Source organism: Lepus europaeus, chromosome 21 (assembly GCF_033115175.1).
Source record: "Lepus europaeus isolate LE1 chromosome 21, mLepTim1.pri, whole genome shotgun sequence".
In the NCBI taxonomy this organism is placed as follows: Eukaryota; Metazoa; Chordata; class Mammalia; order Lagomorpha; family Leporidae; genus Lepus; species Lepus europaeus.
Genome location: NC_084847.1, coordinates 53,822,207 through 53,840,419, shown reverse-complemented (window position 1 = coordinate 53,840,419; position 18,213 = coordinate 53,822,207). Strand labels below are relative to the sequence as shown.

The window sequence follows — 18,213 nt, the reverse complement described above, 5'->3', positions numbered from 1 at the left end:
TCCTCTAATCTGCTGTCACCCTGCCTGAGACTCTCCCTGTCCCTAGTGAAGTCTCATTTGATGTCTCTTTCTTCTCGCAATTCCTCAGAGCCTTCCTTAGCTCTGTACCCTTTTCCACTCCATTCTTCTTTCCTTGGGCCATTTATGTCCTCCGTGGTGATCCTGCAGTCCTGTTGCTTCCCATGCTGTGCTCTTTTCTCGTGTCCATTCACCAGGCTGTTCTACCCCGAGTGTGAGGTGAGAGCAGTGAGTGTCAGAGAGCGACACCGAAGTCCACATGCCCGGAGGACTTTCTTCCACCTTCTGCTGTCCTTCTTTGTGGAGAGTGAGGTGACGTGGGCAGGGCATGTCTGCCTATTGTGCCTAAGACCTGCAAGCTGGGGAGGGGAGGGCGCTGCGGGACGAGGGCAGTTACGAACAAGCACTTCCTGGAGCATCAGTAACTCACCGTGAGCTCTCCCACAGCTCCATGACCATGCTACCTACCTAGTGGACAGCCTGTGGGACTGTGCGGGGGCTAGGCTGAAGGACTGGGAGAGTATGACAGGCCTGCTGCTGGAGAAGGACCAGAGTATGTACCTTGTTCCTCCCTGGGGTCAAGGGGCTTGACCTAGAACGAGACCCAGAGAGAGTGCTTGGCTGACTTGGACATGGCAACAGAGCAGGCGTTGGGCAGGGAGTACTTCAAGGTGGAGTAGGGCTAGTCTGTGATTCTGTTTCCTGTCTTTGTGCCACTCTAGGCCTGGGCGACGTGCAGGAGAGCACACTGATAGAGATCCTTGTGTCCAGTGCCCGGCAGGCTGCTGAGGGTCACCCGCCTGTGGGGCGGGTCACTGGGAGGAAGGTATGGTATGAAGGGCAGGTTGGACAGGAGAGCAGCGTTAGGGCCAGATGTGCGCTGTCCACCCTCAGCCTGCGGTGCTGCATTGGGGATCTTCCTCTCAAAGAATTTCATCTCCAGAAAAAGAAACCCAAGGGAGCTGCTATGTTCTTTTTCTTCCCGGGCAGCTAAGAGCATGGGGAGGCGCGGTGCACAGTGTATCACCATACGTTGCTCCTCCCAATGCCTGTCATTCCAGGGCCTGACTGCTAAAGAGCGTAAGCTCCAGGCTGATGACAAGGTGAAGCTGACTGAACACCTCATCCCCCTGCTGCCTCCACTCCTGGCCAAGGTAAAGCAGCCCCAGGGTTCAGGTCAGGGCCTGAGCAGGTGGAAGGGAGTGGCCTCAGGTGAGGAATCAGACTAGGAAGTAGCAGTATCTGGGCTAATGAGGCCTCCCCCTTGCTTGTCACAGTTCTCAGCTGATGCCGAGAAGGTCGCACCCCTGCTGCAGCTTCTCAACTATTTTGACCTCAACATCTACTGCACCCGGCGCTTGGAGAGGGTGAGAGGGCAGGAAGATGAGCTTCTTAGACTCTGCTGCTTCCCTGCTAGGACCAAGGGTTCTACTGCCAGTGTCAGTTCTTTTTACAAACCTGGGTTCCAAAAAACTCAGTAAACCTTTCCTTTCTCAGGTAATGAACACCTGAAGTGTAATTCTGTGAACCCTCCTTCTTCACTTCCCCTTCTCCTCCCTTCCAGGAGAGTTGTCCCCCCACCCAGCCTCTACAGCACCATCTTGTGCCTTTTCCCCTCAGCACTTGGAGCTGCTGTTGGAGCAGCTGCAGGAGGTGGTGGTGAAGCACGCAGAGCCCGCGGTGCTCGAGGCTGCTGCTCACGCCCTCTGCCTGCTCTGCAACCCCGAGTTCACCTTCTTCAGCCGGGTGGACTTTGCCCGTAGCCAGCTCATGGATCTGCTGACTGACCGCTTCCAGCAGGAGCTCAACGAACTGCTGCAGGTGGGATCCAGGATACCCACGCAAGGGGGTGCGAGGGGGTGGGAGAGGGCCATGGGACGGGAGCATGAATCCAGGAATCCTTGGGAAAACCCTTCCGTGGACACTTGTTCTTCCTCAGTCGTCCATCCTTGATGAGGATGAGGTGTACAGCCTGGCAGCCACGCTGAAGCGTCTCTCTGCCTTCTATAAGTAAGCAGTCTGCGCCCCTGTCCCCCCTTCTGTGAGTGAGCAGTCTGCGCCCCTGTCCCCCCTTCTGTGAGTGAGCAGTCTGCGCCCCCGTCCCCCCTTCTGTGAGTGAGCAGTCTGCGCCCCTGTCCCCCCTTCTGTGAGTGAGCAGTCTGCGCCCCTGTCCCCCCTTCTGTGAGTGAGCAGTCTGCACCCCTGTCCTCCCTTCTGTGAGTGAGCAGTCTGCGCCCCTGTCCCGCCTTCTGTGAGTGAGCAGTCTGCACCCCTGTCCTCCCTTCTGTGAGTGAGCAGTCTGCGCCCCTGTCCCCCCTTCTGTGAGTGAGCAGTCTGCACCCCTGTCCCCCCTTCTGTGAGTGAGCAGTCTGCACCCCTGTCCCCCCTTCTGTGAGTGAGCAGTCTGCACCCCTGTCCCCCCTTCTGTGAGTGAGCAGTCTGCACCCCTGTCCCCCCTTCTGTGAGTGAGCAGTCTGCACCCCTGTCCTCCCTTCTGTGAGTGAGCAGTCTGCGCCCCTGTCCTCCCTTCTGTGAGTGAGCGGTCTGCGCCCCGTCCCCCCTTCTGTGAGTGAGCGGTCTGTGCCCCTGTCCTCCCTTCTGTGAGTGAGCGGTCTGCGCCCCTGTCCTCCCTTCTGTGAGTGAGCAGTCTGCGCCCCTGTCCTCCCTTCTGTGAGTGAGCAGTCTGTGCCCCTGTCCTCCCTTCTGTGAGTGAGCAGTCTGCGCCCCTGTCCTCCCTTCTGTGAGTGAGCAGTCTGTGCCCCTGTCCTCCCTTCTGTGAGTGAGCAGTCTGCGCCCCTGTCCCCCCTTCTGTGAGTGAGCAGTCTGTGCCCCTGTCCTTCCTTCTGTGAGTGAGCAGTCTGCGCCCCTGTCCTCCCTTCTGTGAGTGAGCAGTCTGCGCCCCTGTCCTCCCTTCTGTGAGTGAGCAGTCTGCACCCCCGTCCTCCCTTCTGTGAGTGAGCAGTCTGCGCCCCTGTCCCCCCTTCTGTGAGTGAGCAGTCTGCACCCCCGTCCCCCCTTCTGTGAGTGAGCAGTCTGCGCCCCCGTCCTCCCTTCTGTGAGTGAGCAGTCTGCGCCCCCGTCCCCCCTTCTGTGAGTGAGCAGTCTGCGCCCCCGTCCTCCCTTCTGTGAGTGAGCAGTCTGCGCCCCTGTCCCCCCTTCTGTGAGTGAGCAGTCTGCGCCCCGTCCCCCCTTCTGTGAGTGAGCAGTCTGCGCCCCTGTCCTCCCTTCTGTGAGTGAGCAGTCTGCGCCCCTGTCCCCCCTTCTGTGAGTGAGCAGTCTGCACCCCCGTCCCCCCTTCTGTGAGTGAGCAGTCTGCGCCCCCGTCCTCCCTTCTGTGAGTGAGCAGTCTGCGCCCCTGTCCCCCCTTCTGTGAGTGAGCAGTCTGCGCCCCGTCCCCCCTTCTGTGAGTGAGCAGTCTGCGCCCCTGTCCTCCCTTCTGTGAGTGAGCAGTCTGTGCCCCTCTCCTGCTTGGGCTAGGATCTGTGGAATGGGCTCCCTTCCTTCTGGTTCGATGTGATGTTTCCTTCTCCCCCAAAAGCGCTCATGATCTAACTCGCTGGGAGCTCTATGAGCCATGCTACCGACTCCTCCGGAAGGCCGTGGACACAGGAGAGGTTCCACACCAGGCAGGTAGACGGGCTGGAGAAGTGGAGGCAGGGGAGGAGTGCATCAGGGCCTGTGTCCCAGTGGCCTCATGTCCCAGGTGTGGAGTGGACGCAGTGAGGCAGGTCAGGTGGGGGTTATTCATTCTGCTCCTGAAAACAGCTGGCCTCAGGTTTCCTGGGTGCCAAAGCTCCTATTTAGGGATTCTAGGAGAGAGAGAGTAGATTAGGAAGAAATGGCATTTCTGCCTATTGTAGTAGCCTCTAAGATTGTTTGGAATAGAAGTTACTTCACACTAGAGAGGGAACTGGGGCTTCTGACCTTATTTCCTCTCCTCTTCACTGCTTTGTGCATGTGCCAGCCTGTTTCTGCTTTCCTCTCTCTCCCACTGCCTGCCTCTCACTCTCCTGACCCAGACCTCATTTGCCTACTATTTCATTGTTACAGGTGATCTTGCCAGCCTTGACTCTTGTCTACTTTTCCATTCTCTGGACACTGACCCACCTTTCTGAACCAGGTACTTCCCAGGTGAGTATGGGTCTCGGGGAGAACAAAGGTGGAGGAGTCGTGTTCCTTCCTCCTCTTCAAGCTGTGGTCCTCACAGGAGCAGCTGCTGAGTCTGAAGGGCAGAATGGTGGCCTTCTGTGAGCTCTGCCAGAGCTGCCTCTCCGATGTGGATCCTGAGATCCAGGAGCAGGTGGGAGCAAGAAGCTGAGTGTCCCCAATTCCAGGGGGAATTGACAGTATGATTTCTTTGTTGGCATTATTTTGTAATTTCTAAGCATTTTTTTTTCCTCTCCCGACAGGCTTTTGTCTTACTAAGTGATCTGCTCCTCATCTTTAGCCCTCAAATGATTGTAGGGGGACGTGAGTTCCTTAGGCCCCTTATCTTTGTTCCTGAAGCCACTCTCCAGTCTGAACTAGCCAGCTTCCTCATGGATCATGTCTTCAGCCAGCCAGGAGACCTGGGCAGTGGTACAGGGACTCCATACCTGTGGATGAAGGGTTTGGGGCCTGGGCCTGGCTCAGGAATGTAGGGCAGGAGGCCCAAGTCTGTGCTTCCATTCTGCGTTTGTTGTGGGGCAGGTCACTCCCAGGAGGATCATTTACAGATAGAGCAGCTGCACCAGCGGCGCCGCCTCCTGGCCGGATTCTGCAAACTGTTGCTTTATGGGGTGCTGGAGATGGATGCAGCCTCAGATATTTTCAAACACTACAACAAGGTACATTGAGGCCCCACAGAATTAAGACAGTGAGGAACAGTTGGCATAGCCACGACTTCAGATGTTATGGCATTATAGAAAGAAGAGGGGACCAGTACTGTTGCATAGCGTGTAAAGCCGCTGCCTGCAGTGCCGGCATCCCATATGGGTGCCATTTCATGTCCTGGCTGCTCCTCTTCTGATTCAGCTCTCTGCTATGGCCTGGGAAAGCAGTGGAGGATGGCCCAAGTCCTTGCGCCCCTGCACTTGCTTGGGAGACCTGGAGGCTCCTGGCTTCAGATCGGTGCAGCTCCGACCATTGCAACCAGTTAGGGAATGAACCAGTGGATAGAAGACCCCCCCCCCCTTTCAGTCTCTCCTCTCTCTGTAACTCTGACTTTCAAATTAATAAAGCTTTAAAAAAATTGAGAGGGGGGGTGGTTCATCTGATGGTGTCAGGCTTAAAGAAATGGTGGGGAAAGGCAATAGAGTTTAGAATTAAGGGACAACAGAGACTTGTAAGTAAATAATGGAGGAAAAGCCGTTAAGAAATTCACTGGAAGGGAACTAGCTTCTATGTATGGGATGGGCTAACATAAGGAAAAAGGGAATGGAAAAGGTCTATCAGTCCTCACAAGATGCCTGGAAAAGTGCCCTGGTTTCCTCAGCCTGCCACTGGATTGATTCTGCTTATTGAGCACCCATCATGTACTAAGCGTTGGACACAACAGTGAGTAAAACAGAGGTTCGTGTCTCGTGGAACTTCCATTTAGGAGTGGAGGAAGATGACTCGTGAAAGGTTTGTGCCAGGTAGCAGTGATGCTAGCAGGTTTCCCAGGCCTCCAGGGACTGGATCCAGGTAGAGTTTTCTTCCCTTATTTATTTACTTAAACTGTGATTTCCTTTTGGGCTTTGTGCCTATTGGCTGGAGATGAAGTCTTTTTTAAAAAAAGATTTATTTATTTGAGTTACAGAGAGAGAGGTCTTCCATCCGGTGGTTCTCTCCCAGTTGGCTGCAACAGCCGGAGATGTGCCAGTCAGGAACCAGGAGCCTCCTCCAGGTCTCCCATGCGGGTGCAGGGGCCCAAGCACTTGGGCCATTTTCTGCTGCTTTCCCAGGGCGTAACAGAGAGCTAGATTGGAAGTGGAGCAGCTGGGTCTCTAACCAGCGCCCATGTGGGATGCTGGTGCTTGAGACCAGGGTGTTAACCCGCTGCACCACAGCGCAGGCCCCAAGATAGTCTTGTCTGAGTTATTTTGTGCTTAGATTCATGCTTCCCTACCTTAGGCATCTGCGGTAGGAGATGTGACGGAAGAGACAAACGTCTTCCTGTAGTCCAAACTCATCCTTTCCATTTCTGCTTCCTCAGTTCTACAATGACTATGGTGATATTATCAAGGAAACATTAACCAGAGCAAGGCAGATTGACCGAAGCCATTGTTCCCAAATCCTGTTGCTGAGCCTCAAGCAGGTACTTTTCTGCCTTTGGGAGCCCAAACTTCTGACGTGCCACCTCTCTGTCCATCCTGAGCCACTTAAGACGTAAAAATCCTTAAGAACAAGTGCTTTATTGTTTTGACTTACATGACAGGGTCTTTCGTATCTAGTAGACCTTTAGAAATAGTTCTAGACCTTTAGAAATAGTTCTAAGTGGGCAGCTGCCACCCCAAACCCATAGAAATCACCTGTTAGTCAAAATGGGAGCACCAGCAGTGACATGATGGAGCATCTTTATTAGTGAGTTTTCCTGTAGTCTCCATCAGTTACTATAGACATGTATTGTTAGAGTGGGGGTGAAGGCTTTCTTTGCTCCAGGGGGCAGTGCCCTAGGAGGAAAGAAAACATAAAAGTAGATGGCATCCCAAGCCCTTTGGAATAATTGAACAGAAAAAAAAAGTACTGTGCTCTTTGAGTTTGCCTCGTTCCTCCCTTTCCCAAATGTGCCATGTCTCCTGAACACAGCTGTACACAGAACTGCTGCAAGAACACGGGCCTCAGGGCCTGAGTGAGTTACCAGCCTTCATCGAGATGAGGGACCTGGCCCGGAGGTTTGCCTTGAGCTTTGGACCCCAGCAGCTGCAGAACCGTGACCTTGTTGTCATGCTACACAAGTGAGGAAGGGTTTGTTGGAGGGCAGGTATAGGGAGAGCTAGGAGTGAGGTTTTGGAGGGAAGATAAACATGTCAGAAAGTACAGTCGGGGATGGGTGTTGTGGCACCGTGGGTTAAGCTGCTGCGTGGGTTGCCTGCATCCAATATTGGAGTGCCACTTTGAGTCCCAGCTGCTCTGCTTCCAATACAGCACCCTGCTGATTGATCCTGGGAGGCAGTTGATGGCCCAGGAATTGGATCCCTGCCACCAGCGTGGGAGATCCGGATGGAGTTCTAGCCTCCTGGCTTTGGCCTGATCTAGCCCTGGCTATTACAAGCATTTTGGGGGGGGGGGGTGTGAACCAGTGGACAGAAGATCGATTCTGTCTCATTCTCTCAAGTAGATGAAAATCAAAATTTTTTTAAAGAAGCAGTCATGTTCATGGTGGGTTTGCTTTCAGAAATAGGCTGGGAACAGGAGATGGGTACACTTGGACAGTATGTCTCAGCCCTGAGATCTGGGAGGGGGAGAAGGCACCATCTTCCTAAAATAATTCTACCCAACCAAGGGACGGCATCAAGTTCGCCTTGTCAGAGCTTCCTCCAGCTGGCTCCTCCAGTCAGCCCCCCAATTTGCCATTCCTGGAGCTCCTTTCGGAGTTCTCCCCCCGTCTCTTCCATCAGGACAAGCGGTTGCTGTAAGTTGGTGGATTGGTGGGGAGAGATGTGGACCAGGGAGAGGAGGATCTGGGGAGGGCCCAAGTGGCCACTTCAACTTCTTCTTTGCACCCCTTCTTAGACTGTCCTACCTGGAAAAGTGTCTGCAGCGTTTGTCCCAGGCACCTGCCCATCCCTGGGGTCCAGTCACCACCTACTGCCACTCCCTCAGTCCTGCAGAGAACGCGCCTGAGGCCAGCCCTCAGGGCCTCCCCCGCTCCAAGAGGCGGCGCATTGAAGGTAGAGTGCTGGCGTGGGGGCAGGTTCCACTGCATAGACAAACTGCAGATGGTGTTTGACACCTTCACACTTTGTCAAATATTCCATTTAGCATCGGCTCCCATTGAGGGTATTTTATTCAAGGTTTAGCCAAATATAGCAAACCTCTATGAAAAACCAAATGGAAATTAATAACGCCAAAGATTGTACTAGGAAATCTGTACATTTAGGGTGCCCCTCTTTGACATCTTGTAATCTGTTGTCCAAATGCTACAGGTTTTTCCACAACTTTTTTTTTTTTTAAAGATCCATTTTATTTATTTGAAAGTGTTGCAGAGAGAGGTAGACAGAGAGGTCCTCCATTTGCTGGTCCACTCCCCAGATGGCTGCAATGGCCGGAGCTATGCCAATATGAACAAAGCCAGGAGCTTCCTTCGGGCCTCCCACATGGGTGCAGAGGCACAAGGACTTGGGCCATCTTCCATTGCTCTCCCAGGCCATAGCAGAGAGCTGGGTCGGAAGAGGAACAGCCAGGAGTAGAACCAGCACCCATATTGGATGCTGGCGCTTCAGGCCAGGGCTTTAACCTGCTATGTCACAGCGCCGGCCCCTTCATGGTTTTTTAGTTTCAGATCACCACCTGTTTTACACGGTGTACCTAATTTGCTGTTTGTTTGTTTTTTTTTCCAAAGTCCTGTTTTACGTTGTAACATTGTAAAAATCATGGTTTGATATACTAATGTGAATTTTCTAGTGGACATTTCAAATATGTGATTTTTTAATGTGTCACCTTTATTGACACATCTCCATATTCCATAAAATTCAGTTTTAAGATGTATGCTTCCTTGACCGGCGCCGAAGCTTAACAGACTAATCTTCCGCCTTGCGGCGCTGGCACATCGGGTTCTAGTCCCGGTCGGGGCACTGGATTCTATCCCAGTTGCCCCTCTTCCAGGCTAGCTCTCTGCTATGGCCCGGGAAGGCAGTGGAGGATGGCCCAAGTCCTTGGGCCCTGCACCCGCATGGGAGACCAGGAGAAGTACCTGGCTCCTGGCTTCGGATCAGCACGATGCACCGGCCGCAGCGGCCATTGGAGGGTAAACCAATGGCAAAAAGGAAGACCTTTCTCTCTGTCTCTCTCTCTCACTATCCACTCTGCCTGTCAAAAAGAAAAAAGAAAAAAAAAAAAAAAAAAAGATGTATGCTTCCGGCCGGCGCCACAGCTCGCTAGGCTAATTCTCCGCCTTGCAGCGCCGGCACACCAGGTTCTAGTCCCGATCGGGGCGCCGGATTCTGTCCCAGTTGCCCCTCTTCGATGCCAGCTCTCTGCTGTGGCCCGGGAGTGCAGTGGAGGATGGCCCAAGCGCTTGGGCCTTGCACCCCATGGGAGACCAGGAGAAGCACCTGGCTCCTGCCATCAGATCAGCGCGGTGTGCCGGCCACAGCGGCCATTGGAGGGTGAACCAACGGCATAGGAAGACCTTTCTCTCTCTCTCTCTCTCTCTCTCTCTCTCTCTCTCACTCTCACTCTCTCACTGTCCACTCTGCCTATCAAAAAAAAAAAAAATGTATGCTTCCATGGTTTTTAGAATTTCATTGAGTTAGGCAGTTAACACCACTATCTAATTTCAGCACACTGTTGTCCCTACAAAAGAAACAACATACCTATTCACAGTCATTCCCTAACCTGTCAGCCCATCATACTATTGTTAATCTACTTATCTGTCTTTTTAAAAATGTTTCTTAGAGAGGCACAGAGAAAGACAGGTGGACCTTCCGTCCACTGGTTCACTTCCCAGATGCTTGGGGGCCAGGAGTTTAATCCAGGTCTCCCATGAGGGTGGCAGGGATTCAGCGGCTTGAGCCGTCAAATGCCTACCAGGGTGTTCGATAGTAGGAAGCTAGAATCGAGAGTGCAGCTGAGACTCCAGCATTGTCACTCTGATGGGAGATGCAGGTGTCCTAACCGCTCCGCCATAAGGCCTCCCCCGCGTTTAGTTTTGTGAGGAAATGCCAAACTCTTTTCCCAAGTGCCCCTACCACTCTATAATCCCATTAGCCGTGTGCAGGAACTCCAGTTTCTCCAGTACCGCACCAATACTTGTCATTGTGTGTTTTATCTGTCTCCTGGTCACTGTGCAGGGATGTCTCATTGTGGTTTAAATGTACATTTCTCTAATGACCAATATTGAGCATTTTTTTCCTGTGCTGATTGATAGTTTATCTTCTTTAGATTCAAGTCCTCTGCTCATTTGTAAATTGAGTTATTCATCTTTTTATTTAGTTGTAAGATTTATGTATTCTAGGTAAAAGATCTTTATTAGACACATGATATACAAAAATTTTCTCCTGTGGGTTGTTGATGGTACCTTTGGAACACAAAAGTTTTTGATTTTTTTAAAAAGACTTATTTATTTATTTGAAAGAGTTACACAGAGGAGAGGCAGAGAGAGAGAGAGAGAGAGAGAGAGAGAGAGAGAGAGAGAGAGAGAGAGAGAGAGAGAGAGAGAGAGGTCTTCCATCTGATGGTTCACTCCCCAGATGACCACAACAGCCGCAGCTGTGCGGATCCGGAGCCAGGAGCTTCTTCCAGGTCTCCCATGCGGGTGCAGGGGCCCAAGCACTTGAACCATCTTCATGCACTGCTGTCCCAGGCCCAGAGGTGGAGCACCCATACGGGATGCCAGCACTGCAGGTGGACTTTTTTTTTTTTTTTTTTTTTTTTTAATTTGAAAGGCAGAGTTACAGAGAGGCAGAGGTAAAGAAAGTCTTCCATCTGCATGTTCACTCCCCAATTGGCTGCAATGTCTGAAGCTGCACCAATCCGAAGCCAGGAGCTATTTTTCCAGGTCTCCCACATGGGTGCAGGAGCCCACGAATTTGGGCCATCTTCTGCTTTCTCAGGCCATAGCAGAGAGCTGGATGGGAAGCGGAGCAGCCAGAACTCAAGCTGGTGCCCATACGTGATTTTGGTGCTGCAGCTGGTGCTGCTTTACCTGCTGTGCCACAGCACCAGCCCAGAGGGTTGGGCATTCATAGGATGCCCGTGTCCTACATTAGAAGGCCTGGGTTTGATTCTCAGCTCCAGCTCTGGATTTCATTTTGTTGCTCATGCAGACCCTGGGAGGCAGCCATGAAGGCTCAAGTGATTGGATTCCTACCACCCAAGTTGGGAGACCTGGATTGAACTCCTGAGCCTGTGGCCATTGGGAGAATTTGGGGAATGAACTAGTAAATAGGTGTGTTCATGTGTGCATGTGTTCACTTGTTCTCTCTGCGTCTCACATAAGTAAATACAACACGTTTTTAAATTTATACCACCAGGAAATTGTATTAGTTATCTAATATTCATATTAAGGACCTCTTACCATATACAGGATACTGTGTTTAGCGTTTTAAAGGCCATTAAGGATTCTCAAGTAGCTTGTATCTAATAGAGAAGAAGGAAAATACATTTATAGAAAATGTTAATTCTGAACAGTCACCAATAAATATCACTGCCTAGGGATTTTACAGATGAAAGCTCTAGCATTCAGAAAAGAAAGGTATCGCTTAAGTCGAGTTGATCTATCAAGTCTTTACCAAGAAGTGGGAATTTAAGCCAAGCTTTACCAATGGGTAAGATTCAGGGGAGCCAAACAGAGGAAGAATGAACATGAGGAGCCAGCAGAACAGCACATGTAAAACAGAAAGGCCATGGCAGCCGGAGCATAGATGTTAGGTTTGCCTTTAGCGTGTGTGAGAGTGACTGAAAATTCAAAAGATTGCTTCTGTTGGTCATTCAGTGGATGGCTGAGTGCCGTGCACGAGGAGTGCAGCAGTAAACAGAAAAGACACAAGTGTATTTCTCTAGAGTGCCAGGTAACCGTAAATGCTGTGGCAAAAAGCAGCCTGGAGGAGGGTGATGGAATTGCAGTCTCACAAAGGGTGATCAAGGGAAGCCTCACTGAGAAACGGAGTTACGGTCAACAACAACAAAACTAAAAGGTGACGATAGTTTAAAATTTTTTATTAGTTTATTTGAGCATTTAGCAACTCATGAATAACCACCAGGAGGCACAGCCAGGGGCCAGTGTTGTGATGTTTCAGGTAAGTCACTTCTGGTATCCCCTATTGGAGTATCAGTTTGAATCTGGCTATTCCATTTCTGATCCAGCTTTCTACTAATGCACCTTGGAAAGCAGCAGATTATGGCCCAAGTGCTTGGGCCTGTGTTACCCCTGTGGGAGACCAGGATGGAGTTCTTGGCTCCTGGCTTCAGCCTGGCCTAGCACTGGCTGTTAACGGCCATTTGGGGAATGAAGCAGTAGGTGGAAGATGCTCTGTGCTGTTGCTCTCGCTCGTGCTGTCAATCTGCCTTTCAATTAAGTAAGTGTTTTTTAAAAAAAGGTTCAAAGCTGTTCAGGACCCCACCAGCCAGGCCTGAGAGGAAGACATTTACAAAGTGTTGGCAGAAGCAAGACAAAATATATTTGATTGGTTAAAGTGGAAAGGCTGTAGTTAGAGATTATTTGGTAGCCTCTGGTTGTTTCCATCTCCTGACTCTGAATTGGGTTGTGGCCTGCTTATCTAGGAACCTAAGGCACTGAAGCCATCTCTGCCTATGTTTTTTTAAAGATATTATTTATTTATTTGAAAGTCAGAGTTACACAGAGAGAGGAGAGGCAGAGAGACAGAGGTCTTCCATCCGATGGTTCACTCCCCAGATGGCAACAACGGCTGGAGCTGCTTCTGGGTCTCCCACGCGGGTGCAGGGGCCCAAGGACTTGGGCCATCTTCTGCTTTCCCAGGCCATAGCAGAGAGCTGGATTGGAAGTGGAGCAGCCAGGACTCGAACTAGCACCCATGTGGGATGCCAGCACTGCAGGCGGAGGGTTGATCTGCGCCACAGTGCTGGCCCCCCTAATGATAATGATTATTATTATTTTTTTAATTTTTGACAGAGTGGACAGTGAGAGAGAGAAAGGTCTTCCAAGCAGAGATGAGAGTGTACCTAGTGAATTTCAGAGCAGCATGCCAGAAGGAGCAGCCGGCTAGTCCACAGGCCACGATGGGGGGTGTTCCTGGCATATTGAAAGAATATCAGAGCTATGGTGTTAGTCACATGATTACAGGTGGAGATGGACTTAACAGCTGGGGATGCTCATGGCTTCAGGTCAGCGTGGGAGCTGGTGGGACACAGACGGTATTTAGGGGCGTGAAGCTAGATGGTTGAGGAAGCCGGTGAAGATGGTGGAGAGGGACCCAGGTCTGAGCCCTTGGACCTTAGTCTGTTAACAGGTTGAGAAGACGAGGAGGATCCCCTGGAGGGCCCAGAGAGTTCCCTCAGGATGAAAACCTATGGGTGTGGCTTGTCCCTGTCTCCTGTAGCTTTCTGTCTAGACCGGCAGCCGCTCACTTTGGGGCCATGGGGAAGGAACAGATGTTATTTACAACACCTGTCAAGTTGATACTAACATGGCCATGGTTTTCTCAGGCAATGAGATTCTCGGGTGCTGTGGCAAAGTGGGTTAAGCATGGCCTGGGTGCCAGCATCCCACATGGGAGCCTTTGAGTCCTGGTTGCTCCACTTCTGATGAGCCTGGGAAGGCAGAGCAAGGTGTCCCAGGTCCCTTGCCACCCATGTGGGAGACTCAGGAAGCTCCTGGCTTCAGCCTGGCCCAGCCCTGGTTGTTGCAGATATCCAGGGAGTGAACCAGCCGATGAAAGATCTTTGTCTCTCTGTTGCCCCCCAGGCCCCTCCAGACACAGCAGGGAGGGTGTCTTCTCCCAGGAAGAAAGCCTGCAGCTGAACAGCATCCCACCCACACCCACCCTCACCTCTACAGTGGCGAAGAGCAGACAGCCCCTGGCTCGGTTGGAAGAAATGGAATCGGAGTTCACTCAGGGGTGAGTTTGTCTGTTTCTGGTTTGGTGTCTGTTCCCGCCTAGAGTAATCCCTCATGTGCAGATTGTCCTCTGAATCTGTTCCATGTTTTTATCTTTAAAATATTTTTCCTGGGGCCGCACTATGGCGTAGTAGGTAAAGTCGCCACCTGCAGTGCCGGCATCCCATATGGGCACCAGGTCAAGTCCCAGCTGCTCCACTTCCGATCCAGCTCTCTGCTGTGGCCTGGGAAAGCGGTAGAAGATGGGCCAAGTCCTTGGGCCCCTGCACCCACGTGGGAGACCCAGAGGAAGCTTCTGGCTTCGGATCAGCTCAGCTGTGGCCATTTGGGGAGTGAACCAGTGGATGGAAGATTCTCTCTCTCTCCCTCCCTCTCCCTCTCTCCCTCTCTCCCTCTCCCGCTTTTTCTGTGTAATCCTTTCAAATAAATCTTTAAAAAATTATCTTTTTCCCAGGACTCTGAGCTTTTCTCTCCTGTAACAGCGGCCACCTTACTTCCTCTCTGTACCCTTTGCTTTTATCCTGTCACTGACGGTGCCACTTTCTCAACAGCCAGCTCCTGCCAGGTGGCCAGCAGTCCAGGTCCTTGAGTTCACAGTATTTGCATGCTCCACACAAGCCTCCCGGTCCTGGTTTGGGCAGCCGGCTGACCCAGTAAGTGTTTGTCCTCATTCTTCATCTGCACCTCCGATCCATCATCCACGGGGAGGGGTCCCAGCCTTACCTGGGGCTCCTCTGCCCGTGTTCTGTGGGGCACTCCCTTCCAGCATCCTGTGGAAGCCTCATTTGTAAAAAGCAGCACTGACTGAGGCAGGAGCGGGCTCCTAGAGCCGCCTTCATGCTCCACCTCCCGCCCGTCCTGTCTCCCTGGTATCTCTGAGGAGTCCTTGAATAGCTTGACAACTCTTGCTGTTTGCCATTCCTTCAGACTGAGCCTCGTGGAGGACAGCCAGGAAGAACAGTTAGGCATTCTGGAGGAGTCGAGCGAAGAGCGGCAGGACAGAGACAAGGTATGTGGATCCAGCAGCTTGGGGCCGTCCTAATGAGACGCTCAGGGCTCCGAAAGCTATGGAGGACTCTGAGAGTCACATAGCAAGGGAGGAAAAGGTTGTGGACTTCACGTTTACTAAAGTACTAAAAATCACAAAAAGGGTTGGAACAGTGCTTTTCCTCCTGCCCTCAAATTAAGTATTGCCTCTGAAGCTCCTGAGGGTAGCAAGAGTCGGGGCAAGACAGGAGAGCAGGCAGGCCAGATTGGCAGCCCACACAATGCAGGCAGGCCAGATTGGCAGCCCACACAGTGCAGCTCCTCCACACACACGCATGTCCACCTCCCATCTCTGCCAGGGGGCCTCCCAGTCCCTGTCCTCCCCCCACACTGCTGGTGTGCTGGGCAAAGCACAGGATTTGGAGTGAGGGGCCGAGTGCGAATCCTCAGTTCTGCTTCGAGTTGTTCGCCCTTCTCATCCTCCCACCTCCTCGTCTTTAAGATGAAGCGTCTGAGTGGGCATTTGGCGCAGCGCTTAAGATGCTGCCTGGGATCCCCACAGCCATACTCGGGTGCTTGGGTTAGAGTCCCAGCTGTGCTCCGGACTCCAGCCTCCTGCTGCTCACCTGGGGACGCAGCAGGTGCTAGATGTCTCAAGTGCATGGGGCCCTGCCATCCACCCAGAGACCTGGATTGAGTTTCTGGTTCCCAGGCATCCACTGAGGGCTGAGGCAGTGGATGGCAGGTCTCCCTGCTCCCTCTCCCTCCATCCTTCCACTTCTCTCAAATAAATGATATTTTTAAAATTTAAAATGGATATTTTACCTAAAACAGAAATTGAGAGCACCTTACAGACAGAAAAGAGCTATGTCGTAGTCTCCTATAACAAAGTGCCAAACAGTGCTAAAACAGTGGTGGCTTAGAAACAGGAATTAATTTCTCACAGTTCTGGGGGCTGAAGTCAGAGCAGGGCAAGCACAGTTGTGTTCGGTAAGGGCCCTCTTCTGAGTTGCAGATGGCGGGTTCCCATCTGCACATGCGGGTGTGTGGCTTCGGGGCCTCTTCGAAGGGCGTTAAGCCATCCGTGAGGGCTCCACCTTGTGATGAGGCAGTCACCTTCCAAAGGCCCACCTCACAGCGTCACACTGGGGACCAGCTTCCACACACAGGTTTGGAGGAGCACACGGACGCTCTGCTCTTAACAAGCCACATCTCTTCTGCTGCCATTACTTTGCTCTCTGCTTCTTGAGGAAAGAACAGAATAGAATAAAGCAGAATGGAGGCCTTGTGCTCGGAAGGAGAAATCCCCTGGCACTGGAAACCAGAGACAGAACAGTGCCTCCAGGAAAACCGCTTTCCCTGGTTTCCCTGTTCCCAGACAGGGTGCATGTAAGGGGGCAGGGCTGGCAGACAGAGTGGAGGCATCTCTCCGAAGGCTTCTACAGTTCTGGTCCTGTACCTGTGCGCCCACACTGGGCTGCAGGGACCGACCACTGCCCTCACACTGTACTGAAGAGACTGGAAAAGACCTTGTTTCTGTGCTGGATAAAAGTGAGGAAAGACCGTTCTGACTTCTGACCCCATTCTGTCCAGCAACCAAATGGCCGCTCTTCCCCCAGTGAACACGGGCTGGACCTCCTAGATACCACAGAGCTGAATATCGAGGTAAGTGTCCCCCAAGCAGGAGTTGTGTATCCTTGGGAAATCGTGGCAGGTGAGCCCTGTGCCTGTCAGCTATGGAATGATTACCCACCCAGGGCAGTCTGGAGTTTCAGGAGTAGCCCAGAGCGGCAATGGACGTTACTGTCTTGATCCGGAAGAGTGCCCTTTGGTCCATTGCCCTCTCTGTTCCCTTTCCCCCTCACAGGATTTCTGACATGACTCTGGGGCCCTCCCCACCTCAAGGACATGGCCATCTGGGAAAAGCAAACAGGAGGAAAGAGCAAATGACACATCCTGCCAGCCCAGCCCTGGCCACTGCAGGGCCAGAGAAGTGGGCTTTGCCTTTCTAGCTGACCTTTCTCTCTGGAAGAGAAGCTGCGTGCCCCTGTCCTGATGCACATGGCTCTGTTCTCTGCCTGTTTGCTGCTGTTTGGTGGGGGGAGTGGTAGCTGTCTGTGTTTGATAGAAAGAGCCCCAAGTCTCCTTGTATTTTTGGAACATCTTTCCTAGCCTTTTTTTGCCTAGTGACTAGTTCAATAAACACTTCGACCAGCCAGGGTGTGGCCTGAGATTGTTAAACTGGTGGAGTGAGCTCTTTGCTGTCTGCTCCCTTAGCCGGTGTCCAGGTGCCTGCATCCCCAGTGCTTGTGTGCAGGTCTCTAGGATGTATCGCTTGGTAAAAGGGGGAGAGTGTCTGTCTTTGTGTACTTCTATCCAGTGGTGACAGTGAGGTCCAGGTGAAGGGAGATGGTGCTGTCCGTAAGGTAGAGCAATAAGTAATAATTCCCCGTGATGAAGCCACTCAGCCCGAACCACTTCTCCTTTCTTCCCACCCTCTCCCTCTGTTACAGCTGTATTGAAATGCATGGTTTGAGCCTCAGCTGTGGCTTCAGTCCAGCTTCCTGCTAATTCACACTGAGAGGAGGTAGAGAATGGTTCAAGTAGATCTTTTCTCACCACCCCTTCCGCAAACAATAAAAGTATCAGCCAAGCCAAGAGTGCTTGACAAGATTATAAGAGAAATATGGAAGCTTTTTGGGAATATGGACATCTGTGTGCAGCCAGACAGCCCAGTGCAGTGGGTTGAGCCCCAGCCTTAGAATCGTGGAAGTTTTCTATTCTCTGCACATTCTGAAGTTCTCAGTAACATGTCCAGGGTCTCTTTCCTTGAATGTGAGCTCTGTGATTGCCTGACTAATGGAATATGCTGGAAATGAGGCTGTGTGTGATGCCAGATTTTAAAAAAACTGGCAGTTTTTACTTCTTCAGTTGTTCACTATTAGAACAGAAACTTTGGTGTGAGAAGGCCTGAGCAGCCATGTGCAGGCTCCAGCCGATAGCTGCCACCAGCCATGATGCAAACAGGAATCAGGTGGTTCTAATCCCCAGCTTCTGTTTTCCCAGCTGAGATCCAGGCATCTCTTCTGTGCCTGTTTCACATTCCTGACCTGGAATCTCTGAGCACTATAAGGTAGTGGTTTACAGCAAAGGCTGGGGCACTTCAGTTCTCATCTAGTCACGATGGATACCGAACAGAGTTGTCTCCAAGAGTTTGTGCATCTTCACTTTAAAAAAACAGATTATATTATATAATGTGTATTATGTGTATGTGTATTATAATCACATTGAAATGTAACGTTAATGATGAAATAAGTTTTAAAGTATTTTATTGGTTAACAGTGCAAAATAGCTTTTTGCTTTAAAACATTAACACAAAGTAGAAAACATTTTTAAATCATGGTTTAACACTATGAAGTTCTAGATGGAAGTCCAGTTGCTTCTTAGTTTTAATGACCTTCATAACTGAAAAGGGTACCTCTCAAATA

The 18,213-nt window shown here is 51.5% G+C and overlaps 1 protein-coding gene across 1 annotated transcript in view; it reads left to right on the top strand.

The window, feature by feature from the left end:
* STAG3 (STAG3 cohesin complex component) overlaps positions 1–16,966 on the top strand; it is a 31,766-nt gene extending 14,800 nt beyond the window's left edge. Inside the window, exons 13-33 of the mRNA XM_062179760.1 lie at positions 216–330; positions 466–571; positions 741–844; positions 1,080–1,172; positions 1,296–1,385; positions 1,639–1,839; positions 1,958–2,028; positions 3,557–3,644; positions 4,069–4,149; positions 4,226–4,318; positions 4,428–4,596; positions 4,708–4,844; positions 6,194–6,295; positions 6,787–6,935; positions 7,484–7,612; positions 7,714–7,871; positions 13,586–13,739; positions 14,290–14,391; positions 14,666–14,747; positions 16,319–16,390; positions 16,593–16,966. Of these exons, the coding sequence (XP_062035744.1) occupies positions 216–330; positions 466–571; positions 741–844; positions 1,080–1,172; positions 1,296–1,385; positions 1,639–1,839; positions 1,958–2,028; positions 3,557–3,644; positions 4,069–4,149; positions 4,226–4,318; positions 4,428–4,596; positions 4,708–4,844; positions 6,194–6,295; positions 6,787–6,935; positions 7,484–7,612; positions 7,714–7,871; positions 13,586–13,739; positions 14,290–14,391; positions 14,666–14,747; positions 16,319–16,390; positions 16,593–16,601 (2,305 nt within the window). The 3' untranslated portion in view covers positions 16,602–16,966. The remainder of the gene's footprint in view (positions 1–215; positions 331–465; positions 572–740; positions 845–1,079; positions 1,173–1,295; positions 1,386–1,638; positions 1,840–1,957; positions 2,029–3,556; positions 3,645–4,068; positions 4,150–4,225; positions 4,319–4,427; positions 4,597–4,707; positions 4,845–6,193; positions 6,296–6,786; positions 6,936–7,483; positions 7,613–7,713; positions 7,872–13,585; positions 13,740–14,289; positions 14,392–14,665; positions 14,748–16,318; positions 16,391–16,592) is intronic.
* The last annotated feature ends 1,247 nt before the right edge of the window (positions 16,967–18,213 follow it).